Here is a 25,616-nt window from a genome sequence, read left to right as displayed (position 1 = left end):
ACCTATTTCAAAGTAGCTCAAGTGCACAATTTAATTTCTTGTTTGCTACAGCAGGCTCAGCTAAAGGCCTCCTAGGACAGTCACTTAATTGTAAGTTTGGTCTTTTTGAGACGCAACCTTCATCGGCCAGGAGGAGCACCGAAATCTGTGACCATTGTTCTGACAGGTCTGTAGATTACTTAATTATCCTTTCCCATTGAGTCCTTGCTTTGGATTCGATACGAGTAATAGATCTTGTTGACCAATTTGGCCTTCTATAGTTAAGAGTGGTGACAGTTCCAAGATCATAATGCGCTTGGTAATGGAGCCTGCAGTGTAGGTCTACTGGATCCTTTGGGGTTGGTGTTAGGGACACTGAGGTATAATCTAAAATTGATTGAGTCGTTTGTAATATCGGAGGTGCTTCTAATGACAAAGTAGATGAGTTTTCTAGATTTGCTCCTTTGTTGCCTAGAAGCTGCTGCTGTTTTGCTAGGTGACTGTTCTAGGGGCCAGGGAGATTTTGCTGGGGGCGCCAGTGGTTTCTCTCTTCTTTACGTGGAGTTTTCAAGAGCTCCATTGCTGGTGGTGATTGTGTTAGCACAATATGCACCTCAGTGACAACCAAGCATCCCTTCCTTTCTTCAGGTTGCTTGGCTTGAGTTGGCGTGACTTTGGGACATATTGTGCTGGAACTACAGAGTGATGTCCCTTCTGAGGAATTAGCAGAAAGTACCTGCTTAGGTCCAGTCGCCTTTGTTTCCACTACTAAGTCAGCAGCTAGGCTGTTGTCTACTGCTGAATTCGGCAGTTTTTTTCTTGCTTCCATACTTTTTGTTTCCCATTTCTCCCATTGGACGAGCGTCTTTTTCTTCCTATTTGATGTTTTCCTTAGCCATGGATTGTCTTGGGTAACTGATGGTTGTGGTACGATTGTGGGAGTGGAGTGCAGCGGCAGGGAAGCGTGTACGTCTCTTGCAGCCTTATTGTGTGAGAATAGCACGTCTATTTTTCTGTTTTTTTAAGTTACATTTCTTCAAGGTACTTGACTGGTGGACATTCAGCTGGTGTGCCGGTATAGGAGAAAGTAAAAGACGTCATCATTGTTTTTAGGCGCGCAGGTACGCCTCTACTTGCGCCTCATGTTTATTTGCACCACCCTTATCTTCCTTGCTCTCATGATCTCCTGTCCTGGTGACCTTATTGTCACACCAGGTGCCTTTCTTTGCAGGGGGATTTTTGCTGGTTTTCTGACGTTTATTGGCATTTTCATCTACTGCAGACTGGTATTGCTTTAGCATTTGATTGTGTCATATCTCCAATATATATCCTCCAGCAGCAATTGAAGTTTATTACTCTCCTCCCTTGGGGGTCTCTGCAGGGATGAAAGAGCAAGAGTAGTCTGATTTTCAGGAACCAGTGCAGGGGAGCACACATCAGGGATTCAACCCTTGGAGCAGCACTATGCTCCTCCCACGCTCTTGGCTTTTCCATCGCACACAAGTTATTTTTACTCCCAACTCCGTGTGGACTCAGCTTCCAGCTCCCCGTTCTCAGCTTGACTGACTTTTCGATTATCCCTATAACCAAGGCACAAGTCCTAAAAAAAGAAGTGGGGGGACTAACGTAGTTCGGCAGTATGCAAGTGACATCACAGCACGTAACATCACCCGTGGCATCACAGAAATGGACACCACAGTCTTAAGCCCTCACATATATGTTTAACAGGTCTATCATGAGTACATTTGAGCACATTTTGAGTATACATGCAAACCCTCCTGATTTAGGCAGAAGATTCAAACTTTTGTAAGGTACACATAAAACAATGTTTCCTTTTGTCAGCGTAAAGCTTCCTTTAGCCTAGGATTGAACAAACTAACTCCACCACCAGCCTACCCAACCAGGCATAATATTCGAAATACAGCACTTTTCCATGTAGATGCAATTGTTTTAGCTGCCTGAGCTCTCCGGAGGTGAGACCACTCTCCTATGCGAAGAATTCTTACTCAGCCTTAGCCACTTGCACTCATTTTAGAAGATTGGACCTCATTTTTTATCAACAGACCATGACCCAAAGCAAGAGAGAAAGACAGAAAGGGAAGAACAGAGAGAGATAAAAAAGACAATGATGAAGGCAGAAAACGGGATGAAAAAACAACCTGCAAGCAATTTTAGGGTAGAGAAAGAAAAAGGTTATGGTGATCTTGGCATTCAGCAATAGGACCCTAAGAAAAACTTCAGAGCTCTACATTTATGTTTATATAAATTATACACTGCCCCCCAAAATGTCACCTCCACGTTTAGCAGCAGACATCTATCATGTTCTTATTGTTGGCATAACTATAGCTAAACCCCCTCACAGTTACTGACGCAACCTGACAGCTCAAAAAGTGGAAACAAGGAGAAAACTGAAGGTAAATCTGTTCTGCTCAATTGTTTGCAAAGACTGAACTTTAAAATCTCTCATGGGGTAAAGGCACCTACTGAAGAAATATGTATGTCCCCAGTAATCTAAGTGAATAATAATGGTAAGATAACTCTGGAGGTTAATTCACTTGCTGGAAAGATCTATGTTTTGTCTAGCCTCAGTCTCGACTGAAAGTAGCATGGAAGTTTAATGTGCCTTCTGCAAAGCACATCATGTAACATTTTAATGACAGATGGTATTTTATGTAGATAGGTAAGTGGATTACTCCTTTGACACAGAGATCCTTATGCTGTTTGCAGTTGCACTGTAATCTTTCAAATATAGCACAGTGAGCTATGAAAGATGACATGTGACTTCTACATCGTTTAACCCCCTCACTGTTTTATGTAACACATCATGTACATTGATGTACAAACATATGATTTATTGTATTTGCAATATGTACATGTGATGTAAAGCACTCTGACACCCTGTATTGGGACGAGTAGTGCTAGCCAAGAAGAAATAGTTAAATTATTTCAACGCCTCCTCATCGGAAGAAAGTGCTATATAATTCCTATTTGTTTTGTGTAAATACTGGGAAAGACCAACACATCTGGGATACTCCCAGTGCATGCATATCTCCAAAACAGGGACTGAACAAAGTAATAAGCTGACTCTGAAGTATGTGTGAAGAGCTAACAAGGTGTGCGCCCTTGTTTCCCCTCCACTGCTTTTGCGTCTATTTGTGAGGCTCCTGATTGCTCCCAGCCAGGAGACTCCAACAAAAAAAGAGGCCTGATGACCCCTTAAATTTGCTGCTTGAAAGAAAAGCAGGCTACTTGCAGGTGCTGCTGAATGTGTCCTGCTGTTTGAAAATTACACTGGGACGAGTTCAGCACATTTTTCAGAGGGGCTCAACCTCTTCACAGGGTGGACACAACTTGTGCCCTGCCTATAACCTCCCGTGCCTCACAACCTAGTGTGCTTCTCACTTCAGGCACAATGCATGCAGTGCAAGGGAGTCCTTGAATTACACCTCGTGGGAGGGGTGCAAGGCAACAGGGGGCATCAAGAGCCGGCAGGGTCTGACACGGCCAGGACAAACAGCCATTGCGAATAGCGTCCGGACCGTGGAAGCAGCAAAGCCTTTGACAATTGCAGCAGTGGGCCGAGCAACACAGCTTCCTACATCTGATCCAAGCAATCCGACCAACCAGTGGATCAGAGCACATTGTTTTCTCTGGAAAATTGGTTTGAGCAGGAAATGTTTCACAGTCAGCAGGCATTTTCTGCTCGAACTGCCCCTTTCTTGTAACTCTCATGACTTTTGAATGCAAGATGTGCCATCACATTACATTTTCACACAATTTAAGTTTGCATAATTTCTCCAGGAAGTGCAGCATACCTCGCATTAATTGTCAATATTCTTCCTCTCTCTCTCTATCTCTTTCGTCAGACTTGTGGATGGCTCCCGAGCATCTTCGTCAGGAAGGAGTGTCTCAGAAAGGCGACGTCTACAGCTATGCAATCATCGCTCAAGAGATCATCCAACGGAAGGAAACTTTCTACACTGAATGTTGGCAAGACCCAAAAGGTAACCAAAACCACTATCACACAGTCAGTGTCCAGCTATGTGAACATCAAGTCTATCAGCCCTTAGGATCCCCTGAGTGTGGCTCAAACCGCAAGGACCTTAATAAAAATATGCTCTCCTTATTATTACATGGTGAATCATCATGGACTTGGTTTGGTAACTCCAGCACTAAATTTGCATTTTGGAAATCGTTATATCCCAGGTTATTCATTTTGCTGCTGTGCAGGCACTGAATTACACAAGGTGATGTGGTCAGACGAAAGTCTAACTTTACAACTTCACAAAAGGCATTTACGATTTGAAAAGTTATAACTTTGTCTCAGTTAAACTTAAGTTTTGGTCTTAAGAGTAACTGAGAGCAAAACGTCTGGTCTCAGTTACACTTAAGACCAAAACTTAAGTTTAACTGAGACAAAAAGTCTAACTTTACGACACGTAAATGCCTTTTGTGAATACCAACAGTCTTAAAGTTAGACTTTCGTCGCATTTACCTTTGTGAATTGGGCCCTTAGTTTTTTGCTTTATTGCTGTGTGGGTGTAGCCTATCCTTGCATTATGCATTTGGATATACATTAGAGTGTGATGGTTTAGATAGTTACCACTGATTTATATTCTTCCCTGTGGGTCTGTGTAGTTCATCTAGTGGCTGTATGCATCCATTGTAGTCAGTTCATAATGATAAGCAACTACAGGGTTCAACAAACTCCTATGCTGTTCCTTCACCAGCACTAAAAAGAATGGCATACATGCGCAATTTACTATCTGAAATAAATTGGAAATTCCACCACCCCGCATTTTACCACAATCCGCAGTTTTTGTGCTGATCCTTACCCACACCCTATGTTATTTGGTTTCAGGGATTCCATTTAATCCTTTCTACATTCTGTGCTCAAGATGATAGATTTCTCATAGTCCTTTTGTTGTTGAGTGTGAGGAGGATCAATTGCTAAACAGTTTTCCTGACAGTCCCCACATGTAAGATATGTGCATTTCAGGTTTTTAGCCTTAAAATAAAAAGTATTTTGGGTTCCAAACAAAAATGTTAGTGGGAAAAAGGCGACCAGTGTGCTCTTCTTTTAGTTTAGTGATGTTTGTGATGTGCTGTGTTGTTGTTTGGCAGTGTTACACGGTCCCTGCAAATATAGCAGGACAGTGTATTAAACCAACACGAACTTCAGAATACAGGGACTCAGTCCACAAATACCACCAGTAAATGTTGGTGAGTTTTGGATTTATCACAGTACCACATCCATCCCCTAAAACAACCAGGGTGAAAGATGTTGTCAACTTCGAACATGACACTCTGATTCCCAAGGCCTCTGTGGAACCCTTTAATCTGTCACTCTTGCACACTCAAGGTAAACACGAGAAAGATACAACAATGCATTTTAAAACCTTTATTGAAATGATCATATTCTTGCAAAAAAAGACATGTTACTGTAATTAGAATTGTTAGAATGGGAACCAGGATAAACAAATGAACCATGATAATTGTTGCTAATGTTTGCCAATCTGTAGCTAAACTATATTAAAGACAGCTTAAATGATATTATTCTGTCACATCAATTGGGATAGTCCAAACTCCATACCTTGGTCTTAGGTGTCATGAAGCTGGTCGCAGTGCACAGGTTATCTTCCTTAGTCGGAAGGAGGTTGGAGTCAGCAGGGCTGCATCTCAGTCACAGTCTGCAGCATTTCTGTGAAAATTCCCAGCATGAAAATCCTCCTCACAAAGAGCCGTAGCACAGAAGCTGTTTATATAATAAAACACTGTTTATATAAACTGTAGCAAAGGCACAGGGGGGCTCATTTGGTTTTGTCTAGCTAAAATGAAGTGTCTCCTAATGCGCACAGAAAGAAAAGAAAATAGTGGTATTGCGTTCTTCATGTACAACCCTGGAGTTAACTGTACAGACTACAGCGCATCAGTGCCTATCACAAATTAACATACAATACATTCACGGTATAGCAGAAAAGTTAATTAGTAGAAAAGTGTGGCAAAGGGCACCACAAGACAGAGATGTCAACTTAAGGAGTTGAATTTGTAATGGAGAATAAATGTAAGCCATGTCACACCCTCTCCCTGGTTGTGATGGAGACTTATTAATAAAAGCTAGGCAATATAAATGCCTTTAGAGAGCATAATAGTATGTAATATAAAACCTTAATACTGCAAGCACACTAAAAGCCGTTAAAATATGCCAATAGAAACATTTCTGTAAACGAAAAAAAAAAAATTACAAGCAAAAGACAAAATAAAAAAGTTTCATATGAGCCTATCTGTACTCCATGACGGTAACCCAGAAAGGTCCACCATGTCCAAAAAGTCATTTGGTTCCTGGAAGGAACCTATATCCACAGACGACAGATCCACTTTAGCCTGAATTGCAAGTTCCAAAGAACACACTTTGTCAGTACCAGCCCCATCAGCAAAGGTGTGTAGCCTCAGACAAGGAGCTAGATGCCATAGATCCTGGAGCGGAAGCATTCATCCAATCTGGCACAGGCACCTCACAAGAAGCATTTTGCAGCAACTGTAGCAGCATACCACAGCACTGAAGATCCACCCTCATCAGATACAAACACAGATCCATGTCCATAGTTTGTGCCAATTGCGTAGCAAGCCATATGTCTAGTGCACACTAGAAAGAGCACCACAGGCAACCAACCACAGGCTGTACACTCTGAAACCATGTGGGCCGAAAAGACAAAGACCAGTTGTCATTTGGTTCCAGCAGCAGAGACAATCCAAAGTACTGCACCATGCATTCATGGCACACACAGACGTGTGGTAATTCAATCACAATTTGGACTTGTTGTTAAATATCCATTGCGGAGCAACAAAAATAGAACCAAAAGCAATTAACAGGAATAATACCAACGGAAGCACTTGAAAAGAGTGAATGTATAAAGATGGAATCACTCCAAGTACAGTCTGAAATTCAGAAACAAATCCAGAACCAATCATTTAAAAAAAGTGTACAACACTAGCGGTGTTCGAAGCATTAAAAATGTGATGCACAAGTTCCCCAAAATGTAACGGAAAATTAGTGTGTAACAACGATTGCACTTCAGTGGAAAACCTTGCAACTTTGAGATCAAATGCCTCTTGGGCAGAAGCTAGTACCACATCCTTTTGAGACAATAAGGTTTTGAGTTGGCTTAACCTATCAAAGTTAATATTAGAAATTGGAACTTTTGGCCACAAGACAAGTTCTCCAGTCATGTTTGTGAGAGGACAGAGTACATTCATACAACAACTCACAACCTTGGAAACTGTTACAGTGTAAGACACCTAGCTTCATTCCACAACAACCTTGGTCAGTCTGAATCAAGTAACTTACATTAGAAAGTAACAGGAAAACTGGCTTGATCATGAGAATGGGAACTCCCTTCTAATAACACTGCAAATTGGCCATGGATGCATTGCACACCCCATGCAGTGTTATATCTTTACAAAGTAATGAATGGCTCAAGAAAACTCTGTGTTCGTTCTCTCACCACTATTATGTTTGTAATTGAAAGGAAGAAACCAAATCTCATGCAGAAAGTTACCACCCACCCATCCGTTCGTATCTGCCCACTTGAAAGTGTTTCAGACAAGACAAGAAATGAAAGGTAGAAATTCACGAAGAAAAGAGACCATGCACTAACCATGTATCTGACGGAGTTTCAGCTACAGTGAAGAGCAGTTTCTCTAATTGTTCTATATTAAGCATTGTTTTAGTTGCGTCTTTCTATGCCATGACCTGTTCCATGCATGACAAGTTATATGGCAAGAACAATTTTCTTTCATTCACACATTTCCATGGCACGCAGTTTGATTTTAAAACCTGCAATATTCAATTCAATTGCAAACTTGATTTTAATTGACTGTGTCCATGTAAAAGAGCAGGCATGGTATTTCGTATAATATCAATTGCAGATGACACAATATTATTCAATGAATAAATGTGAGTAGACATTGTCGGCATGCCATTATCGACAACAGCTAATGCTTTTTCTAAATTTTCTTGATCAATTTGTCACAAGCTTTCAGCAGTTTCTTGTTGTGACATCTTCCAGAGTTCATTATATGTAGCATATATGAAATGTTTAGAATGAAGAGACCTAGGACCTAATAACAATTCTTGCAAATCCATGTTATCTGAAAGAAGGGATAACTGTTGCTCAACAGCACACAATATGGATTGTTCTGGCCATTGCTGGCATAACCACCTACACTATATGTAGTTACTACACCCTAGGGTTGTGTCTGGACATATCTGGGGTCTTGTCTGCTAGTTTTAAAACCCTTAGAGGAGTTTACGTGCATTGCAGCCATTAGTGTCAAGAGGCACACTAACAAATCATGTGAACCCTAAAGTGAAGAGTTACATGTACCATTCTGCACCATCTCATTAAGTTGTTGTTTTTTAATATTAATGTGTTGTTGCCACTTATCAAAACGTGGAATTTGAAGAATGCTAGGTGTTTAAATTCTTAGCATTAACTAGTCCAAGACACGTAGTCTGTTGTAATGTTTTGTTTAAAAATATAATATGCCTAGGGATCAAATAAGCCCCAAATAAGGCATCAATGGCCTAGGCCTGCCAGTATCTTGTACCTCAAATTGATATCAAATCAATATTGTTTTCCAATTATCATAACCTTGGATGGTCAATTTGTAAATGAAAGAATTTGAATACATTAATTTTGTCAGCATGTTTTTCTTTGCTTGAAAAGGGGTAACGTTAAAATAAATTGAAACCGGGTCTGGGGGATACGACTGGTAAAATAAAAAAACATTTTAAAAATACTGTTGGGGACACCATATGGGTGGTGTTAGGCAGTGATCCCACTATGTATAGTTAGAAACAACATGTGGTGCACCAGCTCTGTGTAAGTAGTGATGAGCATAATGATGATAGCAAAACATTTCACCATAGTTTGGAGAATTTAAATACAAATAAGTCATTTTCAAACACTATATAGGATTCTAAATCAGATAACATGTTGGATGCTGTCACAACGTCCCATTCATCAGATATTGAGCTGGGGATTATTATATCGTCCATGTCTATTTTTAAAATGTATGGAATTGTAAAATGTCTGAGGGACCAAAAATGTCAAATGGGAATGCATCCCAAACAATACCATTATGGACAGGAAATGCAGTAATGTTCACCAGGGATAAGTCTATTTGACCCTTATGTGAAGAAGAATTTGGGTACAAGTCCTTTAGTTTTGGGGAAGAACATTCTGGGAGATAGTGTCAATTTAGCAGTAGGAAAAATACTGTAACAAATCCAATCCAGATGAAGAGAAAAACCAAAATAAGTAAAATCTAACAGAAGTACCATGGAGGAACTGGAGGAACCAGGCAAGTTTGTTTAAACCAGAAGATTAGTGTGCGTGCACCATGCAAAGTAGACTATGAAGAATCTGAAGAAAAATCATCAATGTTGGCTAAGTAACCAGATGCAGTCTGAAAAAAAACAGCATTTCGTTGGGCAAAGGAGAGCACATTGGTAGCTCCAAAGGTGGTTGATAATATATAACTTCATTGTTAAGAGCCACAGTAGAAACAGGCACACATTCAGGTTCAGCATCAGAAGTCCCAAGCTGGGGAGTAGTTAAATTAGGACTGCTTAGCAGTAGTTCCAAAATTTTCTTGATCTGTGATTCCCTTGACCTATAGGCCGTTGGCTGCCGCTCCAACCTATATTACTTTTTTTTACGATGGTGGGGGGATGTAAGCCCAGCCTGGGGAGTACTTTAATTTTTCTCCCTAAGAATAATTGGGATGAAGCTGATGAAGGTATTACAATCATATAAGCAGGGTGTTTCGTATTACTAAGGCAGTGCCGCTAATAAAATATTCCTAATTACACTTCTTTTCCCATGCCTTTTTTAAGAGAACACTCTCCCTCTTTTGATCCTGCTTACAGTACAAGATAACATCCCTTTGCATGTAGGCCCCATTGCCAAAGTGTTTCTGCGCTTCAAGAATATTTGCATGCACTTTTATTTCTACCCACATCATACATGCCAACATATCTGCCTCAGCAGGGTGATTTGTGATTCTTTAAACCAAATACAGCTTTATTTTAGCTGCCTCCTCCCTAAAATTGCCTCCAATTCAATGCAAGCCAAATAAATTACTCTGATATTTTTTTTATAAATGTTCCTCTTGCTTACTTATAATTGCTGGTATTATACTGTATATGGTGTTTTACTTCCCTGTGCTCATGGAGAGAGCAGGCCTGTCTGGAAATATGCGTGTACTGGAAGAAATTTGTACTTTAGGTACCTATGGTTCTAGTACACATGTCAATACTTAATAACACTTAGGGCGCAATTCTGATTTGGTTTGGAAAGCATTCCTACTGAATCGGTCTTGGAAGGCTTTCCGGTCGACTTGGATCGGGGGAGTCCAACCGAGCGATTTGGATGCATCCGGATACGATTTGGTGGCTGTGTTCTGAACGAGAACACAGGCTCCTATTGAAGAAAGGGGTGGCTGGGGAAAACTTTGCACCATGTGGCAGGCACCCTATTGTGCCTGCCACAATGTGCATGGTTAGAAAGGGGGGACCCATAGGTACCCCCACAGGTCCAATTCGGAAGGCCCCGGGGAAAGGGGGCCTGCTATGGGCCTCCTAAGACAGATTCCGGTGGCAGCAGATTAGTTCCAGAGAAACTGAATCAGAACGGCTGTCCAAATTGGTCAACATACTCACTCAGAAACCGTGTCCATAGAGCTGTACGATTCGGCTTCGAAAGACATGACCTGTCAGAATGCCTTTTGGAACAGATTCGGACAGCCTTACCGGTTTCCAGACATCGTACTCTGTTGTTGGGAAGTGTGTACGATTCGGTCGGAAACAGGGGTTCCGGATCAGATTCAGCAAACACAAATCCGATTCGGAACCCTTCCAAACGACAAGGGAATCGACCCCTTAGTGTGCTTGAGAGACAGGACAACTTTACTTTCCTGATAACTTGCATTAGTATGAAATGCATTTGGAAAAAAAATAAAAGCATTAACAAGTCTAACAAAATTAATCAGGGGTCCTCCGCTTACTTAGGGAGTATGAAACGTGGGGATCCAGTGAAATATGGAGATGATCTCCTTCGATATGCCATCAATCAAGCACTACGTTTCCGGCTTTAGGCATGTCACTTACAAATCATCTACATCATGTGTTTAAGTCTAATTAGTTTAACTGAAGCCAACAAACCCTTCAGCATTAAATGCATTAAAGTGCTTCGTGCATGGCTCCCCAGGCTAGTTTTTACGGCGCACCAGGGAGCCACAGCACACAGATTGGGAACCACTGGCTTAGAGCATGAAGAGGGATCTCTTGCAGGGTAGAGAGAAGAGATTAGAACCTACCCAGATAACCTTGTGGCCTACTGTGCAAGTCTGGCCACATTTTGGAGCTTGATTAGATTCATGAAAACTTGTTGTTTCTGTTTACAACCAGCAAACAGTGGCAAAATCACAGTTTGAGTACCCTGAACAGCAAGCACAGGCACAGGGGCATGGTTGGATGGTACAAATACCCTTACTTCTGCAATTTTCTGCAGAACTAGAACCCCAACTTTAGGGTTCCAGCCAGAAGTCACTGGTTGCACCTTCACTTTGTCAGTGGCAGAATGTTTAGTATTCAAATTTGAGTGCTCATTTCTAAAGTCTTATAATTCCTGTAAGCCAGCGAAATGTTCATTTATGTCAAAGTGCACATGAGCTGCCGCTGTGCCAGTGTTATCAAGATCTGGAACATATATCTGGACCCCAAACAGGACCTCATAGGGGCTACAACCACAAAAATAACTTCTATCTAATCAGATTATTTAAATCTCCCTGGACTCCATACAGGTGAGGGATCCATCTACATCCTGACCCCAACACTCTAGCTGTGAGAGGCTGCTTTAAGTCATGGTTTGTCCGCTCCACTTTCAAATTTCCCTCAGTATGATAGGAAGAGGAATAATGCACAACAACACCCAGGGTGCTCATAGTATCCTGGTAATCTTAGAGGCAAAGGCTGGTCCCTGGTCTGGGTGGAATGCTGCTACTGCATATGAACCAATAAAGATTTGCAAATCTTTAAGAACAGTTTAAACATCAGCCGATCACTGTGGCCACCCCATAGAAACTGAAAACATAAATCAACATTCAATAAAATAAATGAAAAAACACCATTCAATTATCCAAATACACACAATTTAGTGGTTTATTATATACTAGAAGGGGTGTCTGCGATGGGTGGGCAATGATGGAACTTCTAACTTGCTGGAAAATGTTACAGCAAAGGCCATATTGTTTAGTCTGTTTATAAACACCCTGCCACCAGTAGCGCGTCTGAAACTGTAGCCGCCACACCAGCATGGGCAGACACTAGTCTCTTGGGTGCAGTAATTATTAGCTCTAACCTGCGGTCCTGGTTGGGTATCACTTGATCACCCATCCCAGGAATGCAAACAAATCAAATGTTTTGGGCACTCAAAGGACAGGAGTATTTGTTTGGGCAATGTTTTAGGTAGGGACATGCCATTAGCTGAAGCAGTAACCACAGCCTTTATGTTCTCATCTATTCTCGTATGTGAATGAATAATCACAGCCACTAAGACTGTCTTAACTGCCACTTCAGGTTCATCAGCTAGTGAATTCCCTACAATGTGTACACCAACACGTTGATGGCCCAATGTGTGAATAACATGAGCCCATGACAGAGCATTTTTAAGAGCTGCCACTTTTCCCCAAAGCAACGTATGTTTGAGTGTTTTACCTTTAGAATCTCTGAATCCATTCAAGCGCCAATAGTGTAAATTATCATTATAGCACTGGACGCAGTAATAGGAATCCAACACTTTAAGTATCAGGAATTCAGGGTCCGTATTCTGCAGTGCCAGAACCAAAGCTTTCAGTTCAGCCAGATGAGCAGTACAGTCACCCAAAGTTTCTGTACATGGTTTTTGTGCCTGAAAATCACCATCTTTCATTACTTCCTTCACGCAGCGCCTGCTACTGAGTATTTGAGTTTAGTACCAACCACTGGCTAATCTGAACGATCATTATAGATAACAAAGTCATACTGATCATTTGACATGGGGTATTTCTGGTCATACTGGAGAAATTCCTGTGCTCAGGTCAAAGACATAATCTACATCAGTAGCTATCAAGGAGGTGTCCCACTGGATCCATCGTGGATGTAAGGCTTTTGCTTTAGCAATGCTTGCTTTTGTGACAGCCTCTAAGGCTGGAATGGGAGAAACCACAATTATATGTTTCCCCTGAACCAATGAATTCTCCTTAAGGACATCTATTTGCACTGCAGTCAGAATTTTGTTAATGGATGCCAAACGTATTTCTGCATTAGAATATAAATGTGATTTACATGCAATCGGCACTGTCCCGTCTTCATTAAAGGTAACGTATGTATCGCCAGTAGAACCCGTATTGGTGTGGATGACTACATTAGTTTTGTTTACGTAAGTATGCAAGTGTTTGGATGCAGGCATGTGTGTTTGCAATGTTCTTAGAATAGTAGTATGCTCTGATGTCCAATATTTGTCTGAAAAATCGGTGAAAATGTAAGCGTACAACCGTTTAACCCTCTGTGCGTAATCTGGTATGTATATTCTACCAAAGTTGAGAAAGCCTAAAAGTGGTTGTAGCTAGTTTAATTTATTTGGTGGTGGGAGAAGAGCACACTTCTCTAAAAAGGGCAGGGCAAGGTGTCTGCCTTCATTTGATAATTCATATCCTACAAATAGGTAACTAGAAATGCATTTTAGATTTTTTTAAACATTTAATTTGTAGCCATGTTCAGCAGATCCCAAAATTATGTGATCTACTCTCATCAATTGTGTGTTTAAAAAACCATCTGTTAGGTAAATGTCAGCAACGTATGACAACGGGCAGTAAGCAGACCTGGACTGTTCTTATAGCCCTGTGGGTGCCTGCAAAATTTTCTTTGGACCCCTAAAGTCGTAAACGCCATCAAATTTCTGCTTTTAGGTGCTATATTTTGACAGAAAAAAACATTGGAAATATCCAATGTAGTTTTGGATTTCTTGCGCACAGTGTTCATAAAAGCTGTGTTATGTGAATTTTGTATTGCAAAAGTGCATGCGTGACGGTCTGAATGTCTATACTCTAAGACTAAACGGTAACAATGATCAGGTGTGGTTACAAAAAATAGAGGATTATTTATTGGAGGGATGCAAGGCTCAATTTTGTCATGATATTCAAATGGTGAATTTTCCCAATGGGTTGTCTAGTTTTATGCTTAATTGAATATTGTGTTTGCCCTTGCGAGCTGGACCTTGTTGGTATAATATGATAAGCCGAGTCCTTATCCCAGCCTGCTTGATTGTGATATAATGCAGGGGCTTGTGTTGACTGCTAGCGCCATTTTTAATTAATGGAATCCAAAGAAGGTAAGTACTTTAGTGGAGGGATCCTTTTAAAGGTTCAAGTTTGAACAACTTACAGGTGTAAATAGGTGCTTCCTATAAAGATCATTTTCACCACTGACGGCTCCATGTAGAGGCAAAAAGGAGCCTTGGGCATAAGCAAAAAAACCTACTCAGGAGACCTATTAAATAAGTACCTGATGTAAAACGTTGGTGGTGACACGTTATTTGGTTCCTGCAAATATAACAGGACTGTGTATTAGACCAACACGAACTTCAGAATATAGGGACTCAGTCCACAAATACCATCCGAGAGTAATGATGGGTTTTAGCTAGCTCACAGTACCACATCTAACCCCTAATACAACCAGGGTAACAGATGTTGTTGGCAACCTCTAACATGACACTCTGATTCCTAAGGTATCCATGGAAACTGAGCTAACCCCTTCGTTTGTCACTCTTGCGCACCAAAGGTAAGCACAAGAAAGATACAATGCATTTTCAAACATTTATTGATATGATCGTATTCTTTCATAAAAGCGTGATCTGTGATTATCAGAAATAGGAGCCATGTTACTGCAATCAGCATTGTTGGAATGGTAAACAGGATGAACAACTCAGCCATGTTAATTGTCGCTAATCTTTGTCTATTCCTAGCTGTCCCTACACTATACTAAAGAGAGCATAGCAATTGCATTATTCTGTCATATCAATTGGAATAGTACAACCCCCATACCTTGGTCTTAGGTGTCAGGAAGCTATTCGCAGTGCACAGGTGGATGGAGGTTGGAGTCAGCAGGCCTGCATCTCAGTCATGGTTTGCAGCGGTTCCATGATAATTCCCATCATGAAAATGCTCCTCTCAAAGAGCCTTAGCATGGAAGATGTTTATATAATAAAAAACTGTTTTTATCAGCAGCTCATTTGCTTCTGCCCTGCTAAAATGAAGTGTCTCCTAACGAGCACAAAAAGAAAGGAAAATAGTGACATTGTGCTCTTCATGTACAACCCTGGAACTAACTGTACAGACTACAGGGCAGCAATGCCTATCACAAATACACATACAGCACATTCATGCATTAGCGGAAAAGTGAAAAAGTAGAGAAGTGGGGCAAAGGGCACCATGAAAAAAAGATGCTCCCTGGTCAAACATTGCGCTGATGTTTATGACCTTTTTGAAATTGAATCTCCTGATACCTTGTTTTTAACTGAGACTTGGCTCTCTGAAGACTCAGTGGTGATCCCAGGGCTGGCACTCCCGGAGGGTTATGTTATTCATACCCTTAATAGAGACACGAGAAGCGGGGGTATTGCGGCTATTGTCAAAACCGGCTACTCCTGCACCTTCACTAAACAGCCCATTTTGGGCTGTGAATGTGCCTGTTTTAAAATTGCTTTTAACTCCAACTACACCATGTCTGGTTTAGTGGTATATCGTCCACTGGGCCCATCCAAGGCCTTGAGAGATCTTGTTGAAACCGTCTGTACTTTGGCGGTCAATACTTCTAACTTTACAGTCCTAGGAGACCTGAATCTTCATTTTGATAACTACCTAGATGTGGATGTGGGCAACCTGGTGGCGGATTTAGCTGCTTGTCAGCTTGATCAGAGTGTCTCTGGCCCCACACATTCGGCTGGTCATTTGTTGGTCCCTGTTTTTACTAATATTTCGTCCCTCACAGTCCAACCGTTGGTCCCTATGGCCTGGTCGGACCACTTTTTAGTCCCTTTGGCTATCCAGGGCATTGCTCCTGTGCGCAAATTAGTCAACCCTCCCTCTCCTAAACGCCCATAGCATAAATTAAACTGGGATCAATTCCAAGTCCATCTTTCAGCCTCCGTTCTGGTGTTGCCGACGGACCATGATAAGGCTTATTCAGCCTTTTCAGATTGGATCAATCAGCCATTGGATAAGTTGGATAAGTTGATCCCAGCTAAATGGTCCCCGAACCGTATGTCTAAATATAACCCGTGGTACAATGACGAATTAGCGGCGCTGCGAAAAATTTATAAATCATGTGAAAGGACTCGTTATCTAAAGATCGCTATCCGGATGCAGTAAAGATCTAAAATAAAGGAATCCATACTGAACGTGCTGCTTTTTATGCTAAAGAAATTAGTAACAGCACCAATCCCGCGAATAGTATTTTCTCTATTGTCTCAGGACTTTAAAATCAGAAGGGGGCTGTTGGCCCACTGATTACCTTAAATAAGCAGTGCGAGGAGCTTGCCTCGTTCTTCTCAACATTTATAAATGTTTTCCCACGGCCCACACGAGCTGCCCAGAGATAACCAATAATGGCACGATGGTCACCTTAGAGGTTTTCCTCAGATTCAGGAGGACCGTTTACTCGCCCTCTGTGCAAAAATTAAGTCAGGCTCACCGGCCGACCCACTGAAACCTGGCCAATTGAGGAAAATGTAACCCACTATCGCTCCTCTACTTGATCAAGTGATCAACAAATCGCTCCGCTCGGCTGCTGCGCCCACAGCATGGAAACACCCTCATTGGACTCTAAAAAACCTGAGAACTTCAGGCCAATTTCATTGCTCTCTTGGCCTGCTAAGATCACGGAGGCACATAGTAATTCCATCCTTTCAGATCACTTGACCATGAACAATACGCTAGATCCCTCGCAAAATAGCTTTCGTCCCGTAGTCTGCACTTCTGGCGGTGACAGAACAACTTTGGACAGCGTTGGACGCAGGACAGACATCGGCACTGATCCTTCTGGATCTCAGTGCCGCGTTCGATACTGTGTCCCATGCAATCCTGTTGCTCCGTTTGGAAGAGGCTGGTATTGGTGGCCTTGCATTGAAGTGGCTAGCGTAATTTCTTTCTGAGAGGACCTATCAGGTGATCGCGCCCGTTCTCCTCATCTACTTTTCCCATCAAGCACAGCTCTTCAATTTGTACATACAGCCTTTGGCTGCAGCTGCCAAGAGCAGAGGACTGACAGTGGTCTCCTACGCCGACGACACTCAGCTGGTGGTAGCCCTCTCGAGCAACTCTAGGCACGACGCCACTAAGTTTCAAGGTGATCTTGCGGTAGTTGCCGGATGGAAGACAGCTAACTGCCTCCAGCTGAATGCTAGCAAGTCGGAGGTGTTGCTGGTGGGAAGGGATCATGGGTTATGGAATGAGTATTGGTGGTCCATGAATCTAGCCCCCCCCCCTCCTAAACAGGTTGTAAAGAACCTGGGTGTTTGGATGGACTCCTCGCTCAGTTACCAGACTCAAACGAAGAAGGTGGCGGGCACCTGTTTTGGTATATTGCGCAGGCTAAAACCAATTTTAGTTTTCTTTGATGCCCCGACCAGACAGACCATCATTCAAGCCTTGATTACATCTAGGCTTGATTATGCGAACTCCCTGTACCTGGGGGCTAACAAGTTAGATATATACAGGCTACAGAGAGTACAGAACACCGCAGCAAGAGCTCTCTTGGGCCTGCACAGAGTTTGCCATGTGACCTGCACAATCCACCACCTTCACTGGTTGCCTGTGGCTCAACGGATCGAGTTCAAGGCTCTCTATATAACCTTTAAGATCTTGAAGCTCGCTTCCCCTAACATCTTGACCGATCTGCTCTCTTTTTATGTTCCCTCCCGTCAGCTTTGCTCCATGGGCCAAAATCTGCTGGTGGTCCCTCAGGTCAGGAGGACCCGAGCCGGAGGCCGCTCCTTCCGGTACAGAGCGGCTATTCTTTGGAACTCCCTGCCCCCCCCCCCCACCCCCCCTCCCATATTCCAGCAACTTTTTTTAATTTGGGAAAGCTATTAAAACCTTTCTCTTTCCTACTGTGTAGGTTTCTCTGGTTCCTCCCTGCGTTGTGGTTGCCTAATTGCTGTTAGCGCCAGGACGCCTCTTGGCTGGGGCAGCTGTTGCGCTCTATACATATTTTAAATAGAATGTCAACTTAAGGAGTTACATCTAATATGGAGAATACATACAAGCCATACCAAAGCAATGTCTGGGTCTATGATACCGCCAGTGCCCTTCCACCCCAAATTGATGTGAAACTATTGACTGATGTGACCAGAAATTGGTCAGTCAGGAACCCCACATCAACAAATTTAGGGATTTCATAAACTTTTATAAGGGCACGATTTCCTTTAAAGGTGTAGGAATTAAATAACTCTCAGCTATGCTAAGCCAATACCTCCATGTTAACACACCTGAAAGCTAAGCAGCTTTGTCTTGTAGTTTGTCGATTGGAGATGTATGCTTGCGATGCTCAAAATAACTGTCTAAATTGAGAAACTTTGATTGAGATGTATGTTAAAATATGGAACAAAACTAAAAAGTGTTATAATTTTCCAATATGTTAGAGAAACTGTGCAGAGTTCATGATGCCAAGGAGCTGATTCCTTTCCGCCCAGACCTGAAGATAGACTCGGTGCACGCAGAAGAGTTGGAGGTGAGGCACTGGGGCTACCTGATCAAGAGATGTGTTGAAATTTGTAGCTGTGGTAAAGTTTTTAAGAAAGTTTTAGGCCCAAATTACGTGTGGGGTGGGTGGTGTGTGGATTATAACACTCCCAGTGTGTACGGACAACACAGTATGAGGTATTTAGCAGATGCTGTAAATACCTCCTGTTCCCATTTCCTTCTTAGAAATGGGGCATAACATGGAATGTGGTGCTTACTTCATTAAATTCCACATATATTAGTGTTAGCTTGGTACTTTCCTCTAACTACGTTTTTGACACATTTGACCTCGAAAAGTTTACCGCAAAATCTGGAAAACTGATGTGTTCCACTGACGTGAGTTACCTTACACCTCGAAATTTACCAGCCCAATCATAATTAGTGTCTTGGTTCAAGTTAATGAGCTCTGTCTCCAAGAAATGTGGAAGAAACACGCAGTGACAACTGAAGGTACATGAAAAACCTTGTACTCATTGTTAGTTACATAGAAAATGACGCTGCATGTTAAAAGGAAGCGAGATGTGTATCAATCTATGGTGATTTGTGAGCTAAGTGCCAGTAAAACTAGCACCAGGTGCCGTCCTCAGCAGCCAAAACAAACAGTAAGATTTTTATGTGATTATGTTAAGTGAGTGACTCTCGGTTCTGTGATTAATTCATTATTAGACTACATCATATTACAGCGAAAAAAGTTATTTGTTCTACCCATTTGAAAATGTACCATAATAGACTCATGTTTAGCTTAGAAGTAGTCTTACTCAGGCACATTGAGTAATACATGTTTGCGAGCGAGAGCCCTGTTCCTACTGTGTCCGATTGGTCCTATGCCACGGAGCAGCCATTTTGGTTTGACTGTTGAGTTAAAGTAACCCATTTGATCTCCTTTAACAAGGCTGAGTATAGTGGCCTCAAAATTTGTTCAACACACCTCAATCAACAGAACATTTTAAAAAGTGCTAGATGGATCCTGAATGTACCTGGCATTAAATGGACATTCCTGGGGAAGAGCGATGAAATATTATGTTAGCCGGCACTGGCACTGAGGTGCCACATAAAGTGAATAGGTATCAGAGGGTGGATTGTTATTACTCTGCATGACAGCCTGCAGGTATTTATTTTATTAGATGGAATCACACAATTTATCCCTGTAGGCAAGGGTGTTGGTGTTGATTACCCTCCCTGCCAAGCCATGGGTATAGAAGATTTGCACTGTGTGAATCCTTGTCAGACTCATTTAGGAGAGATTTTATGTTGCCTTGCCATCTATATTTGTGTATACTTTTATAATTTTATGACTGCATGTCTGCTGATTACCTTGTGGAAAAGCTTAAGCTCAATACAGAAGGGGGCATATTTGCAATCCCCTTTTGCAACTGGAGCGTCACTTTTTGTGATGCGCCGGTGGCATAGCGGCATTACCCATATTTACAAGGTAGCGCTTAGCCACTAAGCTTGGCTTAATGCTGCCTTGTAAATATGCCCCTTTCCGTCGAAGTCCTTTGCGTCAAAGGGGCGTGCAATGGGTGTTGCAATGGGGGTTTCACTGCAACACCCATTGCTTTTTGACACTGCCCCAGATTTACAAGCGAATACTGGTATTAGGAAGGCGATACAGGGAAAAAATAGGAATTTCCCCTCATTTTGTGCTCTTTCTTGCAGCACACATAGAAAGAGCAACACGCCATTATTGATTGTTTATGTGAAGGAAGGTGTCCCTTCCTGTAAAGGAGCAATCGCCCCTGCAGTGTAGTCCCCCTAGCAACATGGCGGCAGGCACCTTTTTTGCGCCAGTGCCTGGGGGAAAAAAGGGGCCTGTTTATTATGAAAAGTTACGAAAAAGGCAGTAGGCCTAATTTATTTATTAATACCACATATATTATAGCGAATAGACCTTTGGGGTGAATTGATTTTGCACTGTGTTAAAGACTGAAGTCAGGTGTTTTGTTACCTGAAATCTCGCAGAAAGGGTTTTGATGGTGGTTACCCTTCTGACAATCTCGTTTTGTAATAAAAATAATAGTATAATATTGTAATTATATTAAATACATCCATATATAAATATGTATGCATTTAGGTACATAAAGGGTATTTGGGTCAGCCCTCTTCTGCCCTTGGTCTTTCTGAGTGTCATTTACACTTTGCTTCCATCCATGACAGATCACTGCATGGGGTAAAGGTGCAGTCCTCACCAGTCTTTGGTTATCTTGCCCCCTGAATGGAGATGTTTTCTGATCACATGTTCACATCCACCTAAAAATGAGTGCTCTTCAGTGTCCAGGCTGGTTGGTCAGTCCTTTAGTTTAGAATGTTCTATTTTTATAGTTTCCCTTCCCTTTTATTTCTTTGCTTCTCTTCTTTGTATTTTACATTTCATCAAACAGATTCTGCACTCCCCAGGCAGTGGAAACAAGAAATGATTAGGCCCTAATAAAAAGAGCACCTGTGGTATGGCAACCAGCTGATAACAGCTAGCAACTGCAGTGGTTGTGCCTGTAACACCTGCAGCAACAAGCACAAATGAGAAGAAACAGGCTTTGGCTTAATGCCCAATGGGGATATGACAGTAATGTTAGTAGCAGTTCTTACAACTAAGAGCTAAGTAATACACAAGTAAGTGCCCCTCTAGAAATTGATGCTTACAAGTATGTCAAGACAGCAGCGCAAGCAGGCTCTGGTTATACAATTGAGTTACACAGTCATTCAGCAGTGCATTAAATTCCTTTCTTTCACGGAGTCGGGGAGAGATAAACTAGGCCTTTGTAGAGTGCAGTGTCAAGCAAAGCGGCTGACGGGTGAGAACATTTGTTTCCACCCAGGAATGGTTGTTCATACAAACAGATATTCTTGGTCCGCTCTGAGGGCATAGAAGAAGGTGCAGCTAGGCTGGGCCAGAGATAGACAACTTAAGCTGTGATAACCGCACCCATGTTTCCTCTTACATTGTTACAGTCTATCACAGGACCTGTGATCTATTGAGCAAGACAGCTTTGACTAAACGAGATTCAGTGCCACTTGTCAGGAGTGCTCCCTCGGAATACTTTCTTGAGCCTTATTTTTACATGTTGTTTCATAGTCTTACAATGTGTTCATCTATCCCTGTCCCATTATTTATGTTCAATGACCCTTGGTTTTTTGTCCAAAGGTCTACCTACTGATAAGAAGCTGCTGGGAGGAGGACCCAGAGAAGAGACCGGACTTCAAGAAAATTGAGAATACCTTGGCCAAAATCTTCAGGTGAAAGAGACTGAATCTGAAGTAAAACAGCACTGAATTCTGTGAGAGGGGGGTTGAAGTGAGCAGGGTAATTCAGAAATAAGAAACATCCTGAAACACACAGGAGAGAATGTAGAACAACATTTCTCCATACTATATGTATTTTGAGCCATTCCACAACTCATAATCTTCTCAATTAACTTTGCCATACATGTCAATCATAACTATGAAAGGAGCCAAGGAAAGATCCTCAGTTTTTGGTAGATCTGTCACAGATGTACCAAAAATCTGAGGATCTAGCCTTTCTCCTTAATCCTTTCCTCATATTTAAGAACCAGGATGCTGCCTCTGCTGACACAAGTCAGCTGTGTTTCTGTAGAATACAGTTAGACATCTGATTCAGTGACACAGCTCAGTTGATACTAAAAGCTCTTGTGAAGGCAGGTCTTTCTTTGAAAAGTTGCTGTTGTGAAGTGAAAAGGTTTTGGTTGTAATGTTCCATTTAGACAGCTCTCCTTGTGAGAAGACTACTGTGTTGATGTTACCTCCTATAATTCGTTGACTGTTTGTTTGCCTTTGGCCCAGTACAGAGCTTTCCTGACTTTTTGAAAGTTTGCTCTATACAAAAAACACACACATATATACACAATGTCCATTTGTAGCAAGTCTGATGCAGTAGTATGGTTTCCTTTGCCACAGCTCCTTCTGTGCTGAAGCTATTATGGTGTTGTGCTTTCACATGACAACAGCTGTTTCCGAAAGCTACTTCTTCATGCAGATTCCTCATTTTATGAATATCCTCCCGGCATCTGACTAGTTCCAGATTATTTTCCCCAGGCAACACCTCTGCAGGGCCGCCAGGTGGCATCGTGTGGCTTCAGCAGCAACTCTGCCAGTCCAGAATGTGATGTGCTCTCCATGCCACTGGAGTCAAGCTATCCTGGCTATGAGGGCTGAAAGCTCGAAAGCGGTCCTAGGATACTTGTTTCCAGTCCAGGGAGGACCTCGCCTAGCAGTTCGGGCAGGACTGTTCCCATTGGGCGCATAGTCAAGACTGATTTGCATATGGCTGGGTCCAAACTGGAATGGCATGGTGAGCAAAAAAACGATGGATTTAGGCCCAGATCTCTGTACTGGGGTGAATGCATGACATTGCTATGCATTCTGTCCATCATTTGTTCTTTTTGAATTAGTCCAGAATGTGATGACATTTGAGTTTACAAGGTCCCAGGCGGTGCACTCCTGACAGTTCCTGTTTTTCTGGACTTCATCAACTTGGTCCAGAGCTCATCTTCCTACTTCACAGAATAAATCTCTCTGCTTCACGAGCATCTAGGTCAAATGTCTTCTCCCGTGATTTTATGGTTGAAAAGGCGGTTGCAGAAACTGCAAGAAGGACCCACACAACATGTGCTTGTTGTACCTTGGCTCTGAACATGAACCGGGGGACTATGACTCCTGTTTATTGATGCACCTATAAGCCTTCAGAGACAGGGAGCAAAGCTACTTTTGGCACAGGCTCAGACGGATACCCCAAAGCGTTCCCCTTCGCCTTCAGGTAACTCCCTCGATAGGAAATAGTTTCCTAAGGGCTCTTCCTACAAAAAAGAATCGACGTGCCAAAGGAAGAGGTCATTTCCTCTAAGAAACAGTTCCACTTCTGGGACCGTTCAGGGTCTTGATGTAATTTCCCAGTGCCAGGCTCTTCCTTGGAGTCAATTATAACAATGAAAAAAATTAAGCTGGAATTTCTGACTCAATCGACCAACCATGTGCAAGTCTTGGCCTTATGGCAGGCCATACTGGATGTTTTTATGATAACTCTGGAACCTTCTAAGGTGTTTTCCAAAGGTGAGGGCAATTATGCGGATTGGATGATTCTGGCAGCTCAGACACCAACTCCTCTCAACTCTGTGCCTCCATAGGCTCTGCACCTGGCACTGCTCCAGAAACAGCCTATGACTTCCAAGTCATCAATGAGATTGGCGCCGCCTATGGTGTTGATACCAGTACCAACCTCAAAGCCATTATCAATGCTTCCTTTGAAACTCTGATGTTCATGGATACTATCCGAACTGTGAAAGAACAACTTTAGGCCTATTTTGATGACAAATATTTTGCACAACATTTCCACAGGGACAAAAGAGTTTCCCACTTGAGGGAACTATTTGAGTCAGACTTTGAGGCTGTTGTCATGCCTAACAGATTAGGGCCATGCAGAAAACTGGCAACCTTTCTCCCAATGGAGCCTAAGTTACCCTGCACAGGAAGTGCCATTCACGTTTTGTCTGACTACACCACCACTACCTACTACATCACCATTTTAGGTATTTTGAGGCATGGACCTTGTAGTGTGAAGCAATTCGACTGCGGTAGTGGGCCCAGCTGCAAGATATTTTCCCACTTGTGGCGCACCTCACGGAACTCTTTGCCACCAAGTCCAACACGAAGTATTCTCCGCTTTGACCCATATCCTTTTCTCTGAATGTTTCCCTTAGGATACCTTCATGGGCCTATGCTACACATTCCCACCAATAAAGCTTCTGCCAAGAGTCCTACAGAAGGTACAGGGTTATTGAGAGCAGCTGACTGTATGATGGCGATATGGTACACCAAGCTGTTGGAATTCAGCACTCTCATAGCTTGGTCGGCTTTTGCATCAGAATGGTAATGCCTTTAAGTACAATCCTCATGGGGCAACTATTTCACATCTGGAGATTGAACAGTGTAAGCAAGAGTCCTGCTTGCCACCTTAAGTCATCTTGACTGCTACAACACATGCCACAAAATCCATTAATGAGAGTCATGGAAATTGATTTGACTAATGATCAAGTTGGAAATTCTAAACACATTTCAGTATCGTCTTTCCGAAATTCTGCGCTGTGCACTGTCTCTTGCCAAGCAGTCCTCTAAAAAGGTTATTTGGCTGTTCTATTTGCCCTAGTTGTCTTTAAGTGTTTTTCTGACCAGCCTCCCTAGTTTAACCCTTTCCATGTGTCGGATGCCATCCAACGTCAGGTTGGGCGTGTGCGAAGGATGGCCGGGGGCTGTCTGAGCCCCGCCCACTCATTATTTTGCTTGCAACGTGTTAAGTTACCACTAGATGCTCAATTTCCAAAACGTTTGCTTTATTTGTTTATTTGGGTTTCATTTGTGCTGTGATGGTCCCAGGGTGCAGCAACGGGCGGACAATTTACAGTTGATGAAAGGGCAGGAGGAATTGGTCTGGGGCAACCTGTTGAAGGACGTAAGTGAAGGGAGGATGGAAGGGCCGTGCTATGACTGGCCCCAGGAGAACTTAAGGATGTCACTGATTCAGTGGCTTCTAAGAAAGAGCCTGGGGCATTCCATCTGATTCCTGAGGTCATGAGGTGTGTAGCAGGGTGCACTATGTATTTGTGGACACAGCTGTTCAGTTGGTGAATACATTTGGCCTGGGCTGGTTGATGGCAAAATGTGATGTGAAATCAGTGTGTCGGTTGCCGCCAGTTCACCCTGAGGACTATGAGTTGTGCATGCAATTTGGGGGACGTTTTTTTGTGGACAAAGAGTTGCCTATGGAGTGTTCAATTTTATGTTCA

The 25,616-nt window shown here is 42.4% G+C and overlaps 1 protein-coding gene across 1 annotated transcript in view; it reads left to right on the top strand.

Moving 5' to 3' along the window:
- Positions 1 to 25,616, top strand: part of LOC147747989 (guanylyl cyclase C-like) — a 679,125-nt gene that overhangs the window by 513,676 nt on the left and 139,833 nt on the right. The window contains exons 18-20 of the mRNA XM_086957579.1: positions 3,846 to 3,983; positions 18,723 to 18,811; positions 21,965 to 22,056. Coding sequence (XP_086813705.1) covers positions 3,846 to 3,983; positions 18,723 to 18,811; positions 21,965 to 22,056 — 319 coding nt within the window. The remainder of the gene's footprint in view (positions 1 to 3,845; positions 3,984 to 18,722; positions 18,812 to 21,964; positions 22,057 to 25,616) is intronic.

Source organism: Lissotriton vulgaris, chromosome 1_1 (assembly GCF_964263255.1).
Source record: "Lissotriton vulgaris chromosome 1_1, aLisVul1.2, whole genome shotgun sequence".
In the NCBI taxonomy this organism is placed as follows: Eukaryota; Metazoa; Chordata; class Amphibia; order Caudata; family Salamandridae; genus Lissotriton; species Lissotriton vulgaris.
Note: the sequence above shows the minus strand (reverse complement) of the source record. Positions and strands in the feature narration are given on the sequence as shown.